Source organism: Ictalurus punctatus, chromosome 18 (genome assembly GCF_001660625.3).
Source record: "Ictalurus punctatus breed USDA103 chromosome 18, Coco_2.0, whole genome shotgun sequence".
Classification (NCBI taxonomy): Eukaryota; Metazoa; Chordata; class Actinopteri; order Siluriformes; family Ictaluridae; genus Ictalurus; species Ictalurus punctatus.
This window is the reverse complement of record NC_030433.2, coordinates 6,128,408-6,154,825: the sequence shown is the minus strand read 5'-3', so window position 1 is coordinate 6,154,825 and position 26,418 is coordinate 6,128,408. Positions and strand designations below refer to the sequence as shown.

Sequence of the window (26,418 nt, the reverse complement as noted above, 5' to 3'; positions counted from 1 at the left end):
AAAATAAATAAAAAGCATTTACCTAAATTAAATCTAAGGGGGAAAAAAAACTTTTTATTTAAAAAAAGAAAGAAAAAAAAAAGAAAAAAAGTGTTAACTCATTTCAGGAAACATTTTTTTTTCTTTGTTGAAAATGGCTACATTGTTGCTCTAAATTGGGCAGCAGCGTTGGATTTTTTTTTAGCATGGAATTAGCAAATACACAAAGTTGTTAATTCATGCATTAGAGGATTAACGCTAATGCTAGTTATTACATTTACATTTATTTAAGATATTTCAATATTACTTCATCATGCATATACTTTGGGAAGGTGCATGTGGTGTACCTTTAATTACCTTTCAGAATAAAGTTTACAGGTAAATCAGTGGTCCTTAAGGCCCAATTATGCACCTTAAATCATTTTTTAAAATGTAAACTACTGTATATTTACATTTCCAGATGCACGCTACAGGTACGAAAGATACACCCTTGATGGTTCTCCAGAAACAAGGAAAAGTAACTCCAACAAATGTACAGTTATTTGTACACCTTTATTTATAGTTATTTGTACAACGTATATTACAATACATTAAAAATGACATTCTGTAAAATGTAGTTGTTTTTCTTATTACGCATACGGCACTGGCATTGCTGGCCATTCAGGCACTTGTTCTTGTTCAGAAAACAGCAGTGTTAAAAAGTCACATAAATCATCCATTATGGCAAATTGAGTTTAAATATGTAACAGTTCTTTTTTTATTTGTTAAAAATAGACACTTTTCTCAACTAACGAATTCCATTACCAATGCATAGATATTCATAACTGTATCTGAATAAATTCTTAGTTCATAAAGAGAATTTTGGGGTGCAGAAGTATGGGAAATGTTTGACACAAAACAAACATGAAGGAGAGGAGAAAAATAAAAACGACAAACACTAGTCACGTAGTGAGTAAAGAAAATGACACCATTCTGATCATAGCTGATCATCTCAACAAGAGGAGACAGAAGTGCAAAAGTAGCAACAGTAGTGTAAACATTATGTAGAAGTTCTCCATCCCACATACACCCAGTCATCCCTTAATGCAAAAAAAACAAATAAAACAAAAAAAAAAAGGGTGCTTGAGCATAATCCATCACGCAGAGCAAAGGCATTAATGTGGTAAAGATTCAAGCCTTACAGTTAAGATTCATGTGAGAGACGAAAAATATTCACAAACGTAAATAAATTAAAAGACGTTATAACATGAGCTCCTTTCTCTGCCCCGATGAAGCTTATGTTACGTTGCAACTGAGAAAGATGTTCCAGGCAGAGTTAAGGGCGATAAATAAGCTTTGAAAGGTGCATTATGTAGAAAACATTTGCACAGTACAACATTTTATCCTATTAGTGGATTTTGTAACAATATATAATCAGGTTCGTAGCATTTCAGGTAGAACAAAGATAAAATTCGAGAAGATTCGGCTCTTTTCGTGTACGATTTGGGTGATTTTTCATCAAGATTTACCATTCTGGCATAAATATGTTGAGTAAATTCATTCTGCTGTGTGAAGCTGTGAAATATGAAGCTACATTTTTTGATGCAACAACTGTACCAATAATTACCATTATGGATCTTTTTTTTCTCTAGCAATTATCTTTTTCTTTTCCATCATTTTAATAAATGGACTTCCTATATAAATGCACCTTCTTTAAAAAAAAACAAAAAAAACAAGAAAGATAAAATCCTGAGATATTTAGTTGTTTTTTTCATGCACAGTGTATTCTTTTTAAAACCAGTGTTGGTTTTTTTTGTGGTGAGTGGGAGAAAGTCTCACTCACTTCCCTTTGTGTAAACTTTCTCATTGGCTCATTCTGCTCTTTTATAGCTAATGCAAAAATCATGCTGTATATAGAGCTCCGCAAGCCCTTAAGTGACCTTCACTACTCCCTTTCCACTGGGCCCGGTTTCATTTTTGACGGAAATAAGGGGAGCAGATCAAGTGGTCCCAACCCTTGGACTAGCGCTTTAAGAGTCGATATGGAGGGGTGGAAAAAAAAACGACCTCGAACCTCTTCAGACAGCAGGTGGCAAAACTTATCGTGCGTCATGCCCGTTTTTCCTTTCGAATTATTAAAACCAAGACTCTGAGTGAGTGTTTCCTTAAACATTTCGATTCCATAATCAAGCTGCATATGTAAAACATTTGGGTGTAAAATATTCAGCCTTTCCTGCCTGTCTAAACAATCTCGAGGTCAAATGTCTCCGATGCTTTCGGCTATGGGCTCCTCCCTGATGCTCTCCCGAATATCCGGCCGCCTCTTTGACTTCTGCCGGATGCTCCGGCCCGAAGCGATGAGGTCGGCGTAACCTGGGGAGTGAGAGAAGGCGTACGCGGAGCGGCGTGAGCGAGCGCCGCGTTTGAAAGTCGTAACCCTCCTCTTTTCCTCTTCCTCCTTCTCGTACTTCTTCCTGTTTCTAAGAACCTACAGGTACGGAGAGAAAGTGATGAAGTGCAACCGACTAAATAAAGCACAAACAGAAATTAGAATAATTCATGTAAAAGAAACATCTACAGAAATTATATAAATGTTTAATACCCTTGTGTGTTAACATGAATCACACTAAGTTTTTACAGTATTGCTCCTAGGTTTAGAAAGCCGACGACTGCTATTGTGCGTTTTAAAAATCACAAAAATTTTGGGCGAACGCGTTTTCGTTGATTTATCGAGTACAGGGAAATAAAGATGTGGTGGATAAAAATAAAGACTGAAAACAAACTAGTGTGTTTCCTTTAACTATGAAGAACTGAAAAGCAGAAGACATACACAGTAGGATTTATTCTGTAGAACGGAAATCTTTTCAAGTTTAGTATCGTGAAGTCGTGTATTTTAACAACTGGTTAATCCCGTACCTTGTCTCCGACTGTGGGCCAGATTGTCTTACAGAGGAACTGGGTACAGATGGCTGGCAGGAGGCTGATTCCCACCGTTAGAATGATGGTGAGCCACAGGTATGGCTGGCGAAGTGCGTTAGCTGCGACACCTGGGGACGGCGGGGGGCGTAGAAGATTTGGAGAGAAGCACTGTTTATAATGTAGTAACCAAGCAGTACACAGAACAATAAAACATATAAAAGTTAATAAGAATAACAACGGTAATAATAATAATAATAAAAAGAAAAGTAGACATCAGCAGTCAAATGCAAGTTTAAAAAAAGTGTGTTTTAAGTTGAGCTTTAAATGTGGAATATTTGCTGTCACTACATTATTATACTTTTACACCACAGCGCTGGTGAATTCATCTGATTGGTCAGAAGGTTTTCATTCATTTTCCTCTGAAATTAGTTTATTAATACACTCATTCTGATACATTATCATTTCTATAGCAGCAACAAATTGAGGGGATTCATAATTTAACATGAACACCACCATTCGCTTCCAATGACAGCAAAGCCAGTGAACGTTTTAGACGTGTTTAATCCTTATGGCGTTACAGGAAGTATTACACACCAGTGAATTTGAAGTACGATGGGAAGATGACGTGTATTCCTGCGCTCTGTATGTCGAACATGACGCCGAAGTAAATGGCTATACTGCCCAAAACGGCAAAGCAGTTCACAAACGTCCAGTACGAGGTGTCCAAAGAGATCTGGTCGGAAACAACAAAAACCGGAAACAACATCGGATTATGAACAAATGACAACAAACCAATACCCAACCACCATGGTTTAAAAAACAAACAAATTCAGACTGCCCTTCGTTAGTAAGATTCACAATTCGAAATGTTTCGTTTCAGGATCAGATACCTGCAGGCTGACGATCATGATGAGCGAGGATGACGTGACCACGGCCAAGGACTGGTAATCGGACGGCGCCTCTCCGTCCTGACCCATCGTCTGCAGGAAAGCACCGTACGGGATGAAGAAGATGATGAGGGACGTGAAGAGGCCGTGAAACAGGCTGATGAAGAAGTTCCTGTAATTAAACAGCGATCCTTGCTGACCCGGCAGATACAACCCCGGAAAGCGCAAACTCAGCTTGTCGTTCACATCCTAGGTACGAGACATGAGAGAAATATTCGAGTTGGAATGCAGATCTTCCTTTATGAAGGAGGTATTTTGTAGGATAAAGCAGTTGGTTGAAAAAAGTCACCTGATCCAGAAGCCCAACGAGGAGGACAGGTAAACTGCTATACAACACGTTGTAAAGGGTGATGAACCAGTCTTCGTAGGCGATCTAGCACATAATAAAAATGACAGTCGATTATTAAAAAAAAAAAAAAAAAAGTCATAAAGGATGGTGCAAAAGTCTCTAAAAACAAGCAAAAACGAATAGAATTAAACATTTCAACATGAAAATTGATTATATAGAGAGCAGTAAGTGAGGTGGTTACTGTTACTGAAAGTAATCAATGATGGGGTGGGGTAATCCGATTGAATGATTTGCACACTAGACCTGATGAACTTATATGAGGAGTCTTCAAATCACCAAACTGTGCTCGTCTCTCGTCTTTCAGTGCTAGGACTGGAATTTAAAAGCCCTGATCTTATCTTCTAGGAAACCCTAAGATTTTGGCCCTCACCTGTGCGGAGAATCCACTGAAGAACGAGTACCAGAAGTGAACCAGGGTGAAGGCGAAGTTCTTGTAAAAGAAGAAGCGCAGGAACTTGCACATGCGGATGTAGGACCAGCGGCCGTGCACCAGCAGGAGGCGCTGGAGGTAGCGGAACTGAGCGAGAGCGTAGTCACTGGACATCACTGCCTGCATGCCTTCCTGCCCGCTGATGCCCACGCCAATATCTGCAGCTGTGCCGTGGGAAAACAGAAAAGAAAAGTAGTGTTCTATATGATATCATTCCTTTGGCACGGCTCTGACCTGGTGTTAACATTTCGATCCTCAAGTCTTCCTTTAGCTACTCACTCTTTATCATGTTGACATCGTTGGCTCCGTCGCCGATGGACAGAGTGACGGCATTCTTGTAGCGCTTCACCAGACTCACCACGTTGGCCTTCTGTTTGGGGGTGACACGGCAGCAGATGACAGCGCTGCACTCGCAGGCCATGTCCACAAAATCACGTTGCCTCATCTCCTTCTCAGAGTCGTTGATGGGTTGGCCGTCCTGAGGGTCGGCGGGGGGGGTGCGTTTCCCGAGACGACGTAGACGCAGACGTCGACGCTTCTTCTTCTTCTCATACAGAATCTCGTTCTGCAGATAAAGGCAAAGAGGAGATGGAGAGAAAGAGAGAGTGAGTGATGATGTTGATGCGTGTTTCCCAGCAAAATGCAAACCTTTGTTTAGGAATCAGTTTCCATGCTTTGAGAGTTGAATTATTACACAACCACTTCTGGGTTGTAACGCATGAGGTGTAGTTTAGTCTGGGTCTGTACTCTATGTCCACACCTCTGCCCTGGTTTCTCTCCATCCCTTTCTCTGTGTCTGTCGGTCTGTCTCTCTTCTCTGCCTGTGTCTGTTTCTCTCTGACTCTCTCTCTCTCTCTCTGTCATTCTCACTATCTGTAACTCTCTATATCTGTCAGTCAGTCATGCTCACTGTGTCAGTCAGTCATGCTCACTGTCTGTCTGTCCATCTGTGTGTCTCCATTTCAGTCTCTTTCTCTCTTGGTCAGTCTCTGTTAATTAAAAAAAATCTCTCGCTGTCGGTCTCTCTCTGACTCAGTGTCTCTCTCTGTCTGTCACTCTTGACCTCACACTCTCGGGCTTTCTCCCAACCAATAGTTTAGTTTGAATTATGGAGAGTGTGTAATGTTTTTGTGTGTCCAGAGCACACAGGTGCATGGTGGAAAAGCATAGTGAGTGTTCACCAATTCATTTTTAAATGTATTGAGAAAATGACGGTCCAGAGCTGAAGAAACATTGTGACATTCTGAATGAAATTTCTCCTCGTACCAGCCAGCCTCCCGTAATGATGAGAGCGTTCTTGCCAGGTTCAGTGAAAAATAGCTCTTGTGTCTTGTTCTTGCCCGTTGCTCCGGCCTCGTTCCTCCGCTTTGCCTGTCTGTCTGACAACTTCTGACTACACAGAGGAAAAAAAAACAGAAATGACAATAAGACACTTCTCTCTTCCTCTCTCTCACACACACACACACACACACACACACGCACGCACAGGGAGAAACAAAAAAGGTGTGTATAGACCATCATGAAGCTTACTTTACATCCTCTCCATAGTGAATGGCCATGTCATCCGTCAGGAGCTCACAAGAGTATCCAATGTTCTCAGCGGTCTCTGTTAAACCAAGAAACACATTCAATTACTCACTCAAAACTAGTAAAACTTTCCGCACATTTTCTCTTAGCTGGCCACCAACCTTTCTTGTCCCCAGTCAGAACCCAAATTTTGATGTCAGCCTTAGCCAGGTTGGCGATGGTCTCAGGAACTCCATCTTGAAGCTTGTCTTCAATGGCTGTCGCTCCAATCAGCTACACAAATGAAGAAACAAAATGTTAAAGTTATATAAACTGAGAAAGTAAGCTTTTCCACACTGGAGGAAATTAAAATCACTATGAAGCACACAGTCGGTAACAGACGCATTGCAGTCGAGATGAACAAAATATGCCACGTCAATCTTCAATACATTCCATAACGCCATAACGCATCACGAGCAAAGCAAGCGCACACGAGCGCAACGCATCAGTGCAAAGCATGTGGTTAAAAAGTATATGATACACAACGTTTAGAAGTTCAAAGCAACGTGCTTACCATCAGGTTTGTCTCGATGAGCTCGTAGACGGCGTCCTGAGCCTCCTCCCGGTTGGTCATGACCACGCTGGCCTCCTTGTTTTTATGATTCCACAACTCAAACTCCTCGTCGCTGATATCTTTATAACACAGACACAACGTCCGCAGAGTCTCGTTGGCAAAAATCTACAAAAACAACAAAGAAACCAGGTTTATGCGGATCATCAATATTGATCTGCGTAAAGACAGAAGTCTTCCCTGCTTTTAAATCATAATAATGTCGGTAGTCAATAATAATAAATCTTTATGGCGATTATCCTATTCTAGACATTACTCATCACTTGCTGACATCATCATCATCACGGACTTGAGATATATATAATTTGATATATTGTTAAATATAACGAATGAGATCACACTTACATCCAGGGCTGTCTGTGTGGTCTCTTGGTGTAGGGAGTCAGGACTGAGACGCTGGTAGATCACCGTGTCGGCTCCCTTACAATACAGGCGGATGCGTCCATCTGGAAGTCTCACTGTACAGAAAGAAAAAATAAATAAATAAAAATAAAGCAATCAAAACATTTATTCTAGAGTATTAACGTGTTTATTCACAAAATGAGCGATACGGTCATACAAATCATATCTGCACAGTTAACTAATTAATAAATGTGTAAAGTAATGATATTTATAATCAATTTCTATCCAAGATGTCTTTACTTGTTTTCTTTTTTTTTTTACTGGACTATCATTTGTACACAGCAGAAGCCACACCTCTTCTCAATGATGCAACAGTTCAACAAACGATGAAAAAAATATAAATATATACAGCAGCAAGTAGATTTTTTAGCAAAGTCAAGAAATCCAGATCTGTGAATATGTAAACAGGAAACATCCCTAACTACACACGCACTCCCTGATAACTGGTGTAATAACAAGCGATTCGTATACTGGTACATTGCCTTTTTTGTTTTATGTAAGGAATAAAAACTCCTTGGGCAGGGGGGGCGCCGTTATAGAAAAATAAATAGGGTGATGTGATGAAGCGGAGTTACCGTTACCTCCCTGAAGCTGATTTTCCTGAAACAGCACATCCTGAAGTGTTTTATTCCTCTTACACTGCAGCGATCTTACACTCTTATACTGCCAAAGCTAAGAAGTTCATCCATCCATCTTCTACCGCTTACTCCTTCTTCAGGGTCGCGGGGGAACCTGGAGCCTATCCCAGGGAGCATCGAGCACAAGGCGGGGTAGCTAAGAAGTTTTATTTATTAAAAGGATGGACACATTGTACTTTTAATCCATTTATTGTTGTGGAACATCCGCAAAACATCCTGGTGCTCCCTCACCAGCCATTCTCTCTCCCTCTCTCTCTCCCCGTGTTAATAAAGCAAAAAACAAACAAACAAAAACTGCAAAGCGCAAATGTTGGTGGAAATCTGACTGTTACAAACTGCTGCCACTGGAGACTCCTTCCATACATGCTAAATGAGGACCTTCTTTTATACAACCTTTGTTTTTAGTGTGTTTATATGGAACACCCACCGGAAAACTCACTTTGCAAGCTGTTACCATAGAAACAACAGCCTAACCAACTATTATTAGTTATAGAAGCACGTTCTGACCCATCGGAATTGAGAATTCATAAGTGATGTGGTACAAGATGCGATAACGGTAATAATTAGACATTTTTGAAACCTGTGTCCAAGTCAGATTCTGTATTGGGTTTACAGCAATAACCTACGAGCTACGAATACAGCGGGCTCTCAGCGTTTGTGGCTGGTGTGTGTTGATAAGAGCAACAGCGCAAGTGCCGTGAAAATATTTTGGGTTCGAAGCAAATAAGCCTGACGAGCCAAATTGTAGGAGAAGACCAGCATGCAAAAGATTCTAAAGGGCAGAACCTACAACAGGAGCTAAAAAAACAAAGCATTTTGCAGACCACCTAAAGGACTGACGTGTTGAAGTCATTACCGTCACTGAAGATGTCAAAAGACCGTGTGGAGCAGCAGCAGAAACAACTATTTTCATAAGGAAATTCGTGTAAGGTTGGTTGTAATGCTCGACAACAAAGCAAATGAGTAAGAAAAGGCGCAGATAAAGACGCTACGAAGGGAAGAGGTAGTAATGAGTGAGACAAGAAGCATAGAGTGAAAAAGAAGAGAGAGAGAGGAGTAGATAATCTTGATATTTCTATGTAGACGTGCAGCACTCACAGATGACAGACATGCGTTTTCGGTCGCTGTTGAAGTCAAGGAGAGCGAGCACATTGTACGTGGCCTCGTTTCCCATCTCGCTGATGGTGATGGTGTCCTGCGTGCGCGACAGGAACACGAAGCCAAAACAGCGAGCCGCTGTGACCAACGCACCTTCGTCTGGAGACGCAGCCTGGTACACCAGATCACCTGAGAAAGAAACACCGTCACCGTTACAAATCAGACATATCGCGTGATCACTTTCACAACTGTTTGTGCTGATTTGTTACCAAGGAACATTTCTATAGCCCTGCAACATCTGCTTTTTAAAACCCTGGTATCATCTCCTCAGCTCCTCGGAGCAGCGCACGGTGTTAACGTTTGAATTTCTCACCGTCCTTCTGCTCTACCATAACAGTATGGCAAAGCGAGAGCAGCTTGAAGAACTCCAGCATGTCCGGGTCGCTTTTCGAGCGGATGAGCGAAACGAGCTGATTGTCGAGGAATTGGAACTTTCTGTCAGCGTACTTGTTCCAGCTGAAGTCGACAAGCTGCATAGTAAAGAACAGAGAAGATTCAGAATAATCATGAATCATCACCACTTTCTGAAGACTTTTAAACACTGTGTGTGTGTGTGTGTGTGTGTGTGTATGTATGTGTGTGTGTGTGTGTGTGTGTGTGTGTGTTGTGGGAAAGTAATGAGATGCTCAGTACATTTGCACGGTCCTGGGCGGCCCCGTCTTTGTTTGTTGGATTTCCTATAGACCAGACAAAAAGAGCCATGTTACTGCATAAAATTAGGCTGGAGAACATTATCATGCACAGCAAAGGTGTGGAAAAAAAATACATTTCATGCTGTTGTATTTCTGTCTCAAGTATTGCTGTGTTGTGGTTTTGTGCAATTTAAAAGTTTAAAAAAATAAAATAAAATCTAAAAGAATATATAAACAATAAGTGATTTGTATTATAAAATAGCATCATGTACAATTGTGGATTAAAACCCAAGCCATAAAGGAAGGAATAAAAAAAAATTAAAAAAAAAAAACTTTGGGGACATGCGCTGCTAGAAAAATAATCATCATCATCAAGGTGCTGTTATATGTAACCTGTAAAGTTACTGTTACCGCCACAAATTATTTTTTGCAATAACAGCACATCTTCAAGTATTTTGTCATTTTTCTGTATTCTTATTCGTCCTTAGACATATTTGAGTTATTCAGTGCGTCTGTCTGCGTGAGCGGTTTCTATAGTAAAAGAAAAAAAAAGAAAAGAAAAAAAAGATCTAGCACATAAATATGATATTAATTAGAGCTGAATTTACTGTCAGAGCTGCTGTTATAGAAAGTTAATGAACAACTTCTGAACAATCAGAATCGTCCAGAATTTAATAGCTCTGTTGTATAAAATGTGACTATTTGACCCTTTGTGACTCAACATGTGGTAACTGAATTACTCTGAAACTTAAACCCGACAAAGAGTTGCGCAAAATAAAAAGACAAAGACGTAGACACACACACGGCCCGTATCTCAAATAACCTTCCCCCTAAAGATACTATGACAAACTGTCCTCGGTCCAAACTGTCCTCGCGCCTGACCCGAGATCCGGGTGCCGAGTGCCTTATTAAGCTCAAACTCTAGTTAAGCTCTGCAAACTGACCTTCGTTTACTAAAAAACACAGTGCCGGTTTGACCAGGCTGAGGATGGCGTACAGTTTACACACCACCCTACGCTTAATATTTACCAAAACATCCAACAGCAGAGTCTTAACCCTTTGAATAATTCAGACTTAGCAAATAAAAGGTTCCGGTTTGATTTTCCGAAGCTCTAGCACTCTTTCACAGCTCACGTGGCATACGCAGGATGTCCCTGCTATCTCGGAGAGTGCTCATCAAATAGTTCACGTTTAACTACAGAAGCGTTTAATCCGTCGGTGACGCCACGATACGCTTACCGTATGTGCGCCCGCTGATGGTGCACTTCTTGAAGGCCATGATGTTTTGTGTGAGGGTGCCCGTCTTGTCCGAGAAGATGTACTCTATCTGGCCGAGCTGCTCGTTCAGGGTGGTGGTTCGGGCCTTGGCTGGAGTGTCATTCTCAGCGTAGTACATCTGCAGATCCCAGTTTATGAACTTGCTCTGTCCCAGACGGATCACCTCCACACTGAGAGTGAGAGATGGTGAGAACATCGGACGTTTGGAATGGATCGGCAATGCGTAGTGCAAGTAATAAAGCGCTTGGGGCTGTGTGATGAGAAGCGGGGATACTGGTACTACCCTGAAGTTGATTCTTTTTGCATAACAACACGTCCTGAAGTGTTTTATTCCTCTTGGACAGCAGCAATTTGCCAACCTGAATTGGTTTTATTTACTGACAAACACCAGATCATACTTTTTATCCATTTTTAGTTGCTAGTTGCGTTTAATGTTGCACTAGCTCCCGTTATGTTACTATCCAAGTGCCTCCTTCTCTAAGCACCATGGTTATTAAAGGCTTTTAAAGGGAGAAAAGGAAAATGTCCATCTATTTTACAATTAATCTTCATAAAAACGGTTAGAAATGAAATGTCGCTGCTTCCTCAAAAATTCGGACAAAAATTTGCCTCTGGATCATATTTGTAGAAGGCGGCGAACTCACGAGTGTGTCCACTTTTACAAAAAAGTGAACTTTCTCTCAATATTCGGATATCTCTGCTTCCGTTTAACATGTAAAATAAAAATATAGAAATAGAAATATATCTACCTAACGTAGAGCGAGATGGGTACCATAGTGTTGAGAACAATGATGTAGCCCCAGAAGGTGAGGAAGCCTCTGTAGGATGACGACTGGTTTAGGCCGTCGTACAGATACCAGGCGTTACTGCCGATTAGCTCGTACCAGAAAGTGTGCCCGATCGCCAGGCCGGCACAGATCAGGATCAGCATCACGAAGATCTTCACATCAACGAGACAACAGCCAGTTTACTCTCTTATTATTAACGCCATGCAATACACATACAGAGAAAAGACATACATTTCCAAGCTAGTGGTCTAGTAAATTTCCCTAACCACATACACTATCGGTCAAAAGTTTAGACACACTCATTCTTTATTATAATTATTTCCCCCCACATTTTATAATAATAATAATAATAATAATAATAATAATAATAATAAAGTAATCAAAACTCTGGAGTAACACAAATGGAACTATGGGAATTATGTTGTGTTAAAAAAAAAAAAAAATCAAAATAAAATGTAGTATTTTAGCATCTTCAGAGTAGACATGCTTTTTACCGAGAATTTCCAGAAATGTATTCTTGGCGTTTTCTCACCCGATTTCTTGAGGATTTTCCCTGAGATGCTTTTTAAACAGTATTACAGGAGTTCCCACCGACGCCAGACACTTATCGGCTGCTTTTATGAATATTTTGAGTCGTCCGTTTAAATAAAAAAAATTTTGTAAATAAAATATATGTTAGTTTTCTAATGAAATAAAGGAATATGTCGGCACGACTATATTTTTGTCTACGACACCGATTTCAAACATTTAATCATACACCTTCAGATCAAAAGCTTTTTAACATCACGAGAAACGTTTCAGTCGAGTGTCTCCAAACTTTTCACCGGTAGTGTACACTATACAGGCAAAAGTTTGTGGACACCTGAGCATCCGACCCCGATCTGTCCTTGAACGTCCCATTCCAAAGCCATAGGCATTAATATGGACTAGTTCCTCTTTTCACTTCTGTAACAGAATCAACTCTCATCTCTTTTGGGAAGGCTTTCCACTAGATTTGTTTTTTGTGGCTGTTGGGATTTGTGCTCATTCAGGCACATGAGCATTACTCTGATTTTGGTGGGAAGGTATGATGCACAGTCAGTTTCAGTTGAGGTCAGTGCTCTGTTCAGCTCACTCGTGCTTGGGCCTGAAGAGAAATTGTAATGCTACAGCATACAAAAACATCATGTATAGTGTGTGTGTGTGTGTGCTTCCAAATTTGTGGAAACAGTTTGGGGAATATGGGTGTGATGGACAGGTGTGCACATAGTTTGGTTATATAGTCTAGATATTTATCAGTTACTTATAGAGCAGTATCTTATTTGTTCTAGGTCATCAAACAGAAGGAAACAAATCCAGGTTCAGTGAACAGCACTGCTGTTACGATGCCTTACCGAGTACACCATGTAATTCATAAGGTAATCTATCTTGGTGCGTTTGAACCTGGTCTTTCCACCATTCCTCATAATCTTAGTGTCCGCGCCTGTAAAAGGAATAAGAAATTACATTTGTAAGAGCTGTAAGTATCTAGGCACATCTTTATCTTTTGTGTGAACTGCTTAGACTTATCATTTAAACACAAGTGTGTGGGCTGAATTTATTTATTTGACACAACAGTCAACATAGTCAAATGTAGGAGTTTAAATTGCTTGAATATATAGAACACCGGTTAATTTGCTTTCCTAATCTTGTCAGTAAAATACAAGCCAGCTGTTGAGATGTTAAAACAGAGCAGGAAGTTGTATTTCTGAGTCTGCGCTTCTTTACACACACACACACACGTCGAGGCGAGTATTCCAAACCTGCAAATATAACGATTCCGCGGCACTCCTCCGTGTTGCGGAGCTTGCAGCCTCTGAGCAGCATGTTATCCAGTTGTAGTGGGTATGCCTCGTTCTTCCACCTCATAGTGCCTGTAAACTTATCCAAGCGGTTATTTGGTTCCTCGCAAATAATCATGGCTGCAAGAGAGACGCAAAAGGAGAGAAGCGAGATATGAGACGTACAAGACAGAGGTGTGCGCCGAACAGGACACAAATCTCTACTTTAAGATAAAACATAATGGCCTAACTCATCTTTTCCCATCAAACAAATGAGCTCATCATAAACGATCATAATAATCTATATTCATCTTCTCACATGAAGGTGAGATTAAAGAGTCCACTTAATGACTGATGTGTCAGCAAAACAAGCATATTTGGAGTTACCATCGAAATTCGCCAGCTGATTCTCCTCCTGCAGCCTCTCATGGGTCACCTTCAAACCCATCTTAAACTTCAGATTAGTCTCTCTGTGGGGAAAAGAAGAAAAAAAAAAAAGAATATACAAAAGCAAAAGCTTTCATTCCACAACAGAGTTCTTTTGAATGCTACGGTCCATTAAACAGGATCAGTATTGCATGGAAAATTGTCTTTGTTCATTTGCGTCATTATGTTTTCTGATGCATGACGAACTGCTGCTGTCTGTTTTGTCAATTAAAGGCTATGAACGCTGAATAGAGTTTCTGCCTCGTCAATGAAACCAAAGACGGACCAAGCAAAGGAAAGCCGATATTGACTATTGGAATAGTGAAATACTACACTAAAAACATTCGACATGTAAAAGGCAGGGGGAAAAAAAACAGGGGCATGTGTGTCGAGTACTTTTGCCTTTGTCCAGTATTTATAAAAAACACCCTCAAGTCAAACATTCGTCCATTTGGCAAAGATCGGTGTGAGCATACAGGTGTTTCGTTTAAGCAGCATAATGCATAAATATGTGAAAGAATACAACATGCAGTAAACTCTTCCCTACACAGGTGCTATCATTAAAATAATTATACATTTTGCTCATATACCGGCTTTAAGAGCTAGATAGAAGATTTATACATTTTTAAAATGCTTTTCATTTCTAGGTGTCCTTATCTTAACTGAGAATACTCACTTTTCACAAATATTTTATTACATGGTTTTACAGACTCGATTCACGCTAATGTTCTTAAGTTGAAAATTTACATTTAAACTTTGCATTTATAAAGCAGAGAAAACGAGGCAGTGGCGTGTGTGTCATGTATTCGCTCGCTTTGTTGAGTGTCTAACACACCCTCAAATCAAACAGTTGTTTATTTGGCTAAATCAGCACAGATCCACAACTTCATGCGAGCATGTAATGGATTTGTTTTGTTCAAACAACATGATGCAGAAGTTTGCTAAATAACACATCATGTAATGTATACTCTGCCCTACACAGGTGTTCGATATAAAATTATATGTCATTTTCTAAAATTCATCCATTTAAGTGTGTGCCATTTTCAGTGTAATAACGTTTTTAATAGAGTCAATTTTATCAGTGAGTCAACAGAATCAGAGTCAGTCTTAACGGAGTCCTTAATGGAGTTGGAGTCGCTCCAAATTGAGTCCAAGTCGCTCCAAACTGAGTCCGAGATGTTCTTAAAAGGGGCTCAGTCATTCTTAATGGATTCAGAGATGTTATTAACGAAGTCCACACCGTGTTTAACAGCGTCCGAGTCGTTCCAAAGTGAGTCCGAGTCGTTCTTAATGGACTCGATCGTTTTTAACAGGGTTGTTCTTAATGGGCTCGGGGTTGTTTGTAACAGAATCAGAGTCGTTCTTATTGGGGTTGTTCAGAGTCGGTCGTTTGATCAAGAATGAAAACTTGTGAAATGCCATCAAATTTTGCATGTCTAGATTTTGGGCTTGCTTACAGCACATGTGGATGACAAAGTGCCTTTTACACAGTGTGTACCTTTAGGATGAACAAATAAAGCAGATTTGCAAACAAAGGAAAAAAGATGGATTTGCAAATAATAATAATGAACATAAGCAGGAGATTCTTACCCATCCAGTTCTGCTGTCTCGACATAACACAGGCTGTTTGGATCAGAGCTGGACAATAACACAATGTCGGCCTACATGAGGTAAATAAAATTAAATCAAAATGGAACCATGGATGAAATAAGCAAGCAGATGTAGAAACAAAGAAAATGTGGAACCCCCCCCCAAAAAAAAACAAACAAACAAGCAAATAGTGCTGGAACGAAGAATCTTACGGGAATGAAGTCGTTTTTCCTCAGTCGGACCACATCGCCAACTTGAATGTCCAACCACTTGGCTTCCTGAAAGCTGGAATGAAATAATACACGTTAAATATACGTATGAAAGCACAGTTGCAAACAAACTCATTTACCGATTGCATAGAATGGTTAATACGGTCACTTACAGAATTTTGCATACTCAATAAAATGGGCTTAAAACAGACAGATTCACCTGAATCCCTCTATTCAATCAACTACTGCCACCCCTAGACATTCTTATGAACAGAATATAACTGAAGGAGGTTCCCATTTATATTGGACTTTTTTTTAACTATGCCTGAGCCTTTAGGAACTCTTAAGCAGTCATCCATAATTTCCTAATGCACTGGAGTTTAAATATGAGGCCAAAATCCCTTAATCGATCATCAGAATGCAGAGGTTTAGAGAATACACATGTTAAATGAGACAAAAGTGTGTTGGCCTTCATAAATCAAGCAATGGCTTACAAAAAAATATATAAACAAATAAAAAATAGGCCATAGCCACTGAAAAACAAAAAAAAGCAAGTGTTTTTTGACCTAAGCATACTGAGGAGGACGGTTAGAGAGGCAAAATTATCACCGATGAAGATTTGCAGAAGTCTGAGAAAGTGTAGCAGAAGGAAACTTTAAATGAACCTAACCACAAACATAAGCATCTGGAGGTTCTGTGGTCATACAGAGCTTTATGACGACAAACACTTAAGGTGGAGGAGTCACTGTAAAATGAAAGGAGCATATTAAGAACTGTGGAGGATTTGTGATAATGCTGGTGATGATGTGATGTAAGTTTTTTTTTCCTAAAAAGGCCCTGGGAACCTCAATATGCATCCCAAAATCATGGATTTTAAATGAAAATCTGGCTACTTCTCCCAAGAAGTTACATGTGGTTCATAGATGGATCTTCCAGCAGGACAATAGGTCCAAATTCACACAAAAAATGATTCAGTGACCACAGAACCAAGCTAATGACACAGCCATGCTAGTTCACAGACTGAAAAGCTGTGAGGCGAACCGCAGAGCTGAGGATCTTGGCGGAAATTCTGTATTTTAGAACTCATTAAAGGATTACAGGACAAGACTCAGTACAATGTTACCAAGTGATTTTGCATAAAGCAGTAAACATATGGGGTGCAAATAATTCTGACGTGGTTTTGTTCAAAAGAATATTATTGATGAGGGTTTTTCATTTTTTTAAAACAGTAAATTAATTAACGGTTAGATTTCCCTCATTTTAGTGCAAGGTTAATCTAATTACTCACAAAGCATTTTCCCCCTAAACTTTACCAAGGGTACCAATAATTCTGGAGCTGACTTTCTCTGAGTAATTAACCAGTTCCTTAGTTCTCACTGACCAACCTGCCATTGAGAAGCACCTCACACTTTCTGTTGTTGATCTCCTTGTCCAACCTGTGGCGAGCCTGTGAGCAAAATGGAGAACTTCAATCAAAACATGCCAAAGCTTCATGGGTCATCTCTTGGGTGTAAAACCCGTTTATAAATATATATAAAAAAATATATAATTTTTTAAATTTAAAAACCACATGCAGCGGTGTGTTACCAGGTCATCCATCAGATCTTTGATGGCAGTGATGCCAAGCACCAACACCAGGGGCACCAGTGTTGTATACCAGGGCAGCGTTGAGATTTGTGGGATGATCTGTTTAAAAGAAAGAGATGGGGGCGGGGGATATTACTATTGTACTACTAATGGTATCTCTCATACAATATATGAAATTGATATCAAGAGCTAAAAGCTGGAAACACTGCTACCTGCTATACGAAAACCAGAGGTACAGTAGAAGGTACTTAATTATTACACTTACAGTAAATTGCATTTTAGGGAGCATCAATTAACATTATTCCTTATTCCAGACGGGAACTAATGAGAAATCCTTTAGCTAACCTACAAGGGAAATAAAATCTCCAGTGTGCTACCCAGAAATCTAACTTACTAGGCTAAAAGGTGATATCCCACGCTAGTTAGCTAGCAAGCATATGATTATGTAGCACGTTGTGTTTGTGCCCTCAACAAAAATAAACAAACAAACAAAAAACAACTTTGGATAACCTTTTGTTTATGAGCTGTGGTGTTCTCTCTTCGAATCACATGTTTAGCTAGAATCTATTTTTTTCCTCATTATGTTTACACTATAGTTATAGCATCACTGTAAAGCGCGGTAAGTTTTACAATACGGTAGCTAAAGACCCAAGTAAGTGTTTGTTCTGTTAACTCCAATAAGGAGTAGTTTAGTTTCTTTCGCAGATCAGCCACATACCTGCAGGATCAACAAGATGAGGAAGTAGAAGTTGGCTGCTCTTTTAAATTGCTCGATTAGGTTCAGGGGAAGGAAGGTGAGAACATTGTACTTATAGGTCCTGATTGAATTTCCCTGAAAAATAAAATCGACACAAATGTCACAATCATGAGATGATTCAACGTCAGGAGATAGATTTCTCTCACAAACTTGAGCTCGTGCTTGAATTAGAGCTTTAAGGCATTTGAAGCTAACAATTCAGGTCAGGCTAGTCGACATAAACATCATAAACTAATTTGAGTCTGCTACACTTGTGTCTCAGACACGTGAGTAACCTCTCCTGAGCTGTTCCTGATACAGTTGAGTCATGGTGACTGACTGTCAGCAGGATTATTAGGACAGTAAGGGATTCAAATACTCCGGTTGAACAGGAAGTAGATGCATAAAATAGTCACTATTTAACATATTAAGATGTGATTATTATTCTTGCCTAACTGTGACTCACGCCCTTTGATAAAATCCGTTGCAAAATCAGTGCTGCTGCGTCCGGGTTTCATTAAGGACAATCGTTCGTATTCGTCACGTCATGCTGAGAAACTGAACCGGATCGATCTAAAGCTGGTCTCGAACATGCGAGTCCAAATTTCAATTTGTTGTTCATTCATCTAAAATCAACAGAAGGTTCAATTCTCCAAAAGAGAAACTGGAGCTCTGTTGAATACACACACTCCTCTTAGCGCATGCGACTTGGAGTAAAACCATACCTCCGGTCCATGTTCAACTCCATTCCACTGATGTACACGTCACACTTGGTCTCACACGCACATAATACTGCACTTTCGCAACTGACCAGGTTCAAGTCTTATTCCACAGCTGCTGTAAAGGTTCCAGAAAGGGTGCACTTACAGAGTACTTGCTCTTCTTGAAGCACAAAAACGTCTTCTTCTGGAATTCAGGAAGACTGCAGAAATCTCGGTCGTTTGCCTTGACCTTCCATCCTACTTCTATAACCAAGGAAAGAATATAAAGGCGTTAGATTGATTAAAATCAACAAAACTCAACAATCTTCTAATACTTGCTGATAATTATTATCTACTGATTCCAATTCCTTTTTCTGTATTATTTACATAAATATGTATAGGAGACATACACACACACACACACACACACACACACACGTGTATATATATATATATATATATATATATATATATATATATATATATATATATATATATATATATATATATATATATATATATATATATATATACACACACACATACACACACACACACACACACACACATGTATGTAGATATATATATATATATAGATAGATAGATAGATAGATAGAGGGGAGGTCACGAGAACCGATACCTCGGTATAAATATTCTTAAAACGTGGCGGTACTTGTTTTTCTACAGTACCGCAGGTAATATGAAGGTACCGAGGCTGCAATTATTCCGGAACTGAAGGGGGCAGCAAACACTACAGAAGATTAGCTTAGCTTAACTAATTTAGCTCTGCCCCGACTCATTGAGAGGAAAAGAGAGGAAAGGTAGCATACACACACACACACACACACACACACACACACACACACACACACATATATATATATACATATGTACATGTCTGTGTGTGTATATATATATTTTGACTCCGCCTGATGGAGACTGGGGTCATGTTGGGAATAAAAAGGTAACATTGACAAACAGTAAACTGAAGAAAGTCATTGTTGGTGACCCTGGGCGTCTGCTAATGCTAGCGTGCGTATGATGTCATGCGTGACTGACTAGGAAGTGGCTAATACTTCCGGTTAGTTTAAATAAATAAATAAATAAATAAAACAAACGCTAGTGTTATATTTGAGATGATATTACCTTTCTAAAATTCACACACTAGATGGTAGAGTACTCCGTACATAGTGTAAGTGTATAGTACATGATTTGGGGCACAACTTTAGTGTTTACTAAAGGAACGTAATGAGTACACATGCTGCGCGCACACCAACAAATCGATAATGAGATTCGCTGACAACGATTTTCATAATTGATTGTTATCGATTTTAGCGATTAGTAGTTGCAGCTCATATTTTATATATATATATATATATATATATATATATATATATATATATATATATATATATATATATATATATATATATATATATATATATATACACACACACACATATATATACACATACATACACACAGTGAAACAACCATCTCAACATCACCCTATGTTTCACTAATTCATAAATTATTTACTTACATGTTATTTTCCTTATATACACTTGTATGCACCAATGCCACATGAACAACAGCTAGCACTCAGATTATTGGCTTATACAAGTGAGATATTAGTTCGATTCTTTCTTGATAGGAACAGACACTAACCGGGTTCTGGTGCTGGGACGCTCGGCTGCGCCACTTCTTCTTCCTCAGGTTCCAACTCGTCATCAGTCTCGTCATCACTGTATGGCATCACCTCATCATCGGGCGTCAGGGAGTCCTCGGAGTCCACACGTGGGCGACTCATCTTGAACGGTTGAAGACTAAAAAGAGGGAGAAGGCGCGTCAGAGACGTTAGGAGTCAAAGAAAAAGAAAAAGATTTGACCCGCAAAATTCAAACTTTACACGTAGATTGTTTTGTCAAATTATATTATTTACTCCAGAGGTTCTCAGGTTTCTAATGAATGCTTTTTTAATACTTTTGTAGGATTTTTTTTTTTTTTTTTTTTTTTGAAAGATCAATAAATGTGTAGTGTTAGGCAATATGGCAAACATATTATATCATGATACTTGAAGACACTTCTATGATACACAACATGTACCATGATATACAGTACCGCTAACTAAACAGGGTTGGATTAAAAAACAAAAACAACTATGAAACTATAGTATGGTGATGCCTTTATTTAATGTCTACAAAAATAAATGACTGTAAAATCAAAAGGAGGGCAGGTATTAAATTCTATGATATACAATTATATATATATAATTTTTTTATTTATTTAATGAGTTTCCAAACAGATGTAGTATTTTTTTTAATACAAGTTCAGTGATATTTTTAATGTCTACAGAAAAGGAAAAGGAAGAAAAACAATGATTTTTTTTTTTTTAACTCAAACATGGTTCATGCACAAAAAGTAACATAAAAAAAAACTATAAAAAGTGGGTAAAAAAAAAAAAAAAACCCAAACATCTAATAAAGATTCAGTACAAAATGTTATCAAATCAGCTGCTTCCAATTTATTTGTAATTTTTATTAGAAATTTTAAACTACCAGCAAAAGTTGCATGAAAAAGTGATTAATTTTAAGTGATTAAAAAAAGTGATTAATTAATAAAGTGATACAAACATTAATTACCATGGAAAAATTTTGAAAAAAAAATTAGATTAAAAAAAAATTTGATTGAATAAAAACTTTTGCAATTAAATTAGCAGTTTATAGTCAGAGTTTGTCATTTTTATACTTTTTTTAACTGATATTTTTATTTAACATCTCCGAAATAAATTAACACTGAAAAGTTTTTTTTTTTTTTTTTTTTTTTAACAAATCTGTAAATCTTAACATAAAAATCAACTGCTTAATATCCTAATGTGTAATTGTTTGTTTTTTAATATACCAATTGCCAGGAAAACAGTGTTGTATTGTGTTCAGTGATATTTTGCATTAAATATCAACAAAAAAAATGTAAAGGAGGGAAAATAGCGTACAAAACCATAATCTTTCAAACATTTGAAAGATTCAGTACAAATTTTTAATATCAAATCAGCTGCTTGAAATCAGAATTTTTAAGTGTTAAAATAATAATAATAATAATAATAATAATAATAATAATAATAATACAGATGACACCCATAATAATGATGTTTTAACATATTAAACACAGTCATTCCAACCTCAAGAATAATCAGCCAAACGTAATGTGATTACTTTTAGATGATGCAACACTGAAAATGATTCTGTTGATCAAATTTCCTTATCTCCAAGCTGCCCGTGTTGTGTAACAGCACAAGCAGAACCGAACAGCAGCACGGAACAAAGCACGGATTGCGACAGAATGATTCAGCTTTTTTAAGCCTCCTACACACAGCCATAAGTTTAACATGCAAAGACATTCATCTAAAAACTATTTTGGTGTTACGAAGCATGATGCAAATAAAGCACAACTGACCGGGTCAGGTTCTGCATATATGTAAAAAAAAAAGTGACGCAATGAGCTGATGTTTTCCGAGCTCTTTGCTGGATGCCATGCATATTTTGAGTACAGGAATGAGGACTAGGTGTAACTAAAGTGTGTTGCTTTCCTTTACACTACCCTTTTACCCCATTTAATGATTAGGGGTAGTCTTGTTTATTAATAGAGAATGTTACACGATATTTAAGAGTGTGGTTCGGTCTGAAAACAGAGCTTCTCAGTGTGAAAATGTAAGCTCTGCCTTGGGAAATGCTAATTCCCTGGTCTCGTATTACACACCCGTAATGGGCTACTCTCCTCAGCTGAACATATCTTTTCAGATTTTTTAACGGTTTTACAAAAATTAAACAATCTGATCTGACCGTCTTATCGTAAAATATGTCATCACACCATACAACTACAGATCCGTATCAACGAGTCGTCTGGAATCTCTATGCAATGCAAAGTCTAGAGAAAGGGCCTAGATTTTCAGATTGACTGTGGGAATACAAAACCAAAAGAACCGAAGAGGGATCCTCTGTCTGCTAAAAACGGCATCATAAACAGGTATGGAATGCAGACCTGTTCACCTCGCCTCTCATGTCTGTGATGCCACTCCAAAAAAGCCTTTCGGGGTCTTTCCATTTTCCAAAAGTTTCCTATTCTAACCGCTCTATTCACCCTGACTGAGCCTTTACTAAACATTGTAAACTTGAATACGATTTCGAAAATTCCAAAGAAAGAAAAATTTCAGTGCACCTGGGTTTGTTGATTTTATTATACAGTAAGCACCTCATTTGTTCAAACAGCCCAGAGATCATTCAAAATAAACTTACCAATGTGTACGTTCAGAAAGCAGCCAAGTACAGAACTGAGACGGAAATTTAACTGTCTGTACGTTTACACGGACAACAATAACGCAATATTAACCCGATTAAGACAAAACTTTGGTTAAACTACCATGTAAACAGCAATTTTTTATTACCTTAATCCGATTAACGTCATACTCGTAGTAAACACAAATCGAATTAAGACATGTGGAGTATTCCTGTTTTAGTCGTATTATCGACATGATAATTGCTGACTATGTTTACATGGACAGCAGTAATCTAATTATTGACCTTATTCTAAATAAGACAATATTGTGATGAAGGTGTTTACATGAGTCGCTTTTAGAATATTCCTTTCATGTTCCCGTTTTACATGTTATAGAAGATAACTGGATTACCGGCACACATCATTACGTCCCCACGCCACGCTGTCCGACGTTCCCTCCAGAATTTCAAGTATCGACACACAGTTCATCTTCATTATGGTACCGTATACAGTTGTGTGTGTTTCTTTTTTAATTTTACAAAAGCTTCAGGTGCAGTTAATTATTTGGCATGCTACACGTGCAAATAGAAAACTGCTTGAAGCCGTGGGCTGCATCCAAAACCACGTACTTACCTGCTATATAGTAGCCTTAATACGTGTATTTCACCTGCTATATAGCAGGTAAGTACGCGGTTTGGGACACAGCCGTGCTCTCGTTTGCCGTCAAATGGTTGAGCGCTGCCGTGTGTGATCGTGTCCTGTCGCAAAATGCGGTGATGACTCCCACACGGCGTTAATAGTATGATTAAGGTGTGTACATTTCTGTAATACACGTCGATAATGCAACTAAAACAGGAATACTCCACATGTCTTAATTCGATTTGTGTTTACTTCGAGTACGAGTTTAGCTGGATTACAGTCATCAATGATCGCTGTTTATGTGCTAGTTTCTTAATCAGAGTATCGTCTGAATCGGGTTAATATCGGATTATCGTCGTCCATGTAAACGTACTGTATGTAAAGCTGATTAACTTACGACAAAAATATTGTAGAATCCATTACAAAGGATATACGCTCTCAAATATCCTGATCTATACCCATACAGGTGGCACAGACTGCTAATATATCCCGATATGCATATAAAGCAAACATAGCCAATATTCAGATCTATATTCATATAAAGCAGCGGTCACCAATCTTCATCCTTGAGATATTTACATTTATTCACTTAGCAGACGCTTTTATCCAAAGCGACTTACAAATGAGAAAAATACAAGCAAAGCGATATATCAAGCAGAGAACAATACAAGTAGTGCTACCATACAAGATCCATTAATTGAGTTCCAGAAGAAGCAAAGTGCACAGAGTAGAGGTGTAAGTGCAATATATCTATTTTTTTTATTATTATGAGTTGGTTAGGTGTTCACGGAAGAGGTGGGTCTTTAGCTGTTTTTGAAGATGGTGAGAGATTCTGCGGTCCGGATTGAGATTGGAAGTGCATTCCACCACTGAGGAACAGTTAGCGTGAAGGTTCTGGAAAGGGACCTTCAGGAGAGAGTTGAGGTAGGAGGGTGCTGTTCCTGACAAGGTAACCCATATAAATCTTCCTGCAGGTTTCATCTCCAACCTAAATCCAACACACCTCTTTTAGCTGATCAGGAACTTCTTAAGGCAATGACTAGATGGTCAGGTGGGTTATGGTTGGAACTAAAGTCTTCAAGAAGGTAGATCTCCAGGAACAGGGATGGTGACCACTGATATAGAGGATATACTGTATGCTCCCTAACATGCACATAGAGGACACATGCTCCCAAATATTCACAGGGACATATGCTCATGAATATCCAAATAGATGATATATGCTCCCAAATATCCTGACCTATACCCATATAAGACCATACTCCTTAAAATCCTCACCTACAGTCATGTGAAAAAATAAGTACACCCCATGGAAATGGTTGCCCTTTTATTTTTTTATTTATTTTTTTTACATATTTTCACAAGCAAACAATTGATCCTCTTTGAAACAGTGCCTATTAATAAAGGTGATGCACTCTATCAAATGACACATAAAATTGACATTTTGTAGTAATTTGCACAAGGTAAATTATCAAATAAACAAACAGATCAGTCACATGGAAAAAGTAAGTACACCCCTAGATTTATCACATTCAAATCCATAAAATTAGAATCAGGTGTTCGAGATCGGGTGCCAGTGACTAAAACCTACTTAGGGAGTGCAGGTGGAACCTGTCTTATTTATACCCTTATAAATCTCTTTGGGGGAGGGGGGAGGGGCTTTTATTCATTTAGCATTTTGACATATTATGGCTCTTTACTACTGAAAGTGACAATCCTATTACAGATCTTTTATGTAAAGTAAGCACATTATTGTCAAGCTAATCATTAATAATTAACAATGACAATAATTAATGATTATTATTTGTGCAAAACTTGTTTGTGGTGTTTATGTAATGTAATTCTGGTCTATAGTGGAGTACGTGTATTAGCAGTGGTGAGAATTCGAAACAGTGATAACACCACACCCAGAGAAGGAAATGCTTCCAAACACCCACCCACCCACACACACAAAACAGGTTCAGATGACTAAGTGCTAAAAACAATTATGCAAGAAAGGTCTGTTCTCTGAATATCATGGCAAAGACCTAAGAACATCACAACTTTCATCGTCAACATTTAGTTATTTCACTTTTATGAAGACAATTTCAGGCAATAAGACGACATCTAATGAGAAACAGTAAATGTATTGAGTATAGAGACTTCGGCCAGATTGCTTTTTGGGGTCCACATCCTACAATCAGACTCCGTGGCAACCGATTAAGAGCCTTTTCTTTCATCTAGCCACAAAACTCTGACTGGAACTGGGTTAAATGGTCACACATGGACAAGACAGGGCAGGTATGCAAACACAATCTGTATAAAGATCTGAATTGTCTGATTGGTCAGCTTTCCATAACTAATCAACATGTTAAATATGTTTTGATCACTTAGACAGCCAGGTACGGGAATAGTTTGGATGAACCACTTTTATAGAAAGGTATGCAATGCAAGCTAACTCTGGTGCATTGAACAACGCAAATGAAGAAAAAACACCAGAGCTGAAAAACACATGAGAAGTCATTATAAAGAAAAACAGGATAGCAAAAGCACTCTTGATCATACTCATAAATCAGTACAAGTTTTTTTTGCATATTTATAATGTTATAATTTGGCTTTCAAGCAGTTGAAAGTGACCTTCCTGCTGAACCCCCCCTTCAAAACAATAAAAACCATAGAATTTTGTTTTAATGGCTATAATGGGAATTTTGGTTATATATTGATTGATTGGGAATACTGATTTTAATGGAAACTGTAATAATGAGTCTTTATTGGTCACATATACAGTAGAGCACAGTGAAATTGTTTTCTTCGCATACCCCAGCCTGTCAGGAAGCCATGATA

General features: G+C 38.5%; 1 protein-coding gene across 1 annotated transcript in view; it reads right to left on the bottom strand.

Annotated features, from left to right (window-relative positions):
- Positions 1 to 512: 512 nt before the first annotated feature.
- atp8b1 (ATPase phospholipid transporting 8B1) overlaps positions 513 to 26,418 on the bottom strand; it is a 34,106-nt gene continuing 8,200 nt past the window's right edge. Inside the window, exons 2-28 of the mRNA XM_017492476.3 lie at positions 20,353 to 20,510; positions 18,851 to 18,948; positions 17,966 to 18,079; positions 17,248 to 17,346; positions 17,046 to 17,107; positions 15,664 to 15,736; positions 15,452 to 15,522; positions 13,823 to 13,905; positions 13,418 to 13,576; positions 13,010 to 13,098; positions 11,598 to 11,788; positions 10,810 to 11,018; positions 9,572 to 9,615; positions 9,252 to 9,408; positions 8,879 to 9,067; positions 7,086 to 7,198; positions 6,684 to 6,848; positions 6,292 to 6,403; positions 6,134 to 6,209; positions 5,870 to 5,996; positions 4,883 to 5,168; positions 4,544 to 4,767; positions 4,114 to 4,197; positions 3,768 to 4,013; positions 3,472 to 3,610; positions 2,875 to 3,005; positions 513 to 2,446 (exon numbers count right to left, since the gene is read on the bottom strand). Coding sequence (XP_017347965.1) covers positions 2,216 to 2,446; positions 2,875 to 3,005; positions 3,472 to 3,610; positions 3,768 to 4,013; positions 4,114 to 4,197; positions 4,544 to 4,767; positions 4,883 to 5,168; positions 5,870 to 5,996; positions 6,134 to 6,209; positions 6,292 to 6,403; positions 6,684 to 6,848; positions 7,086 to 7,198; positions 8,879 to 9,067; positions 9,252 to 9,408; positions 9,572 to 9,615; positions 10,810 to 11,018; positions 11,598 to 11,788; positions 13,010 to 13,098; positions 13,418 to 13,576; positions 13,823 to 13,905; positions 15,452 to 15,522; positions 15,664 to 15,736; positions 17,046 to 17,107; positions 17,248 to 17,346; positions 17,966 to 18,079; positions 18,851 to 18,948; positions 20,353 to 20,494 — 3,714 coding nt within the window. The 5' untranslated portion in view covers positions 20,495 to 20,510 and the 3' untranslated portion in view covers positions 513 to 2,215. The remainder of the gene's footprint in view (positions 2,447 to 2,874; positions 3,006 to 3,471; positions 3,611 to 3,767; positions 4,014 to 4,113; positions 4,198 to 4,543; positions 4,768 to 4,882; positions 5,169 to 5,869; positions 5,997 to 6,133; positions 6,210 to 6,291; positions 6,404 to 6,683; positions 6,849 to 7,085; positions 7,199 to 8,878; positions 9,068 to 9,251; positions 9,409 to 9,571; positions 9,616 to 10,809; positions 11,019 to 11,597; positions 11,789 to 13,009; positions 13,099 to 13,417; positions 13,577 to 13,822; positions 13,906 to 15,451; positions 15,523 to 15,663; positions 15,737 to 17,045; positions 17,108 to 17,247; positions 17,347 to 17,965; positions 18,080 to 18,850; positions 18,949 to 20,352; positions 20,511 to 26,418) is intronic.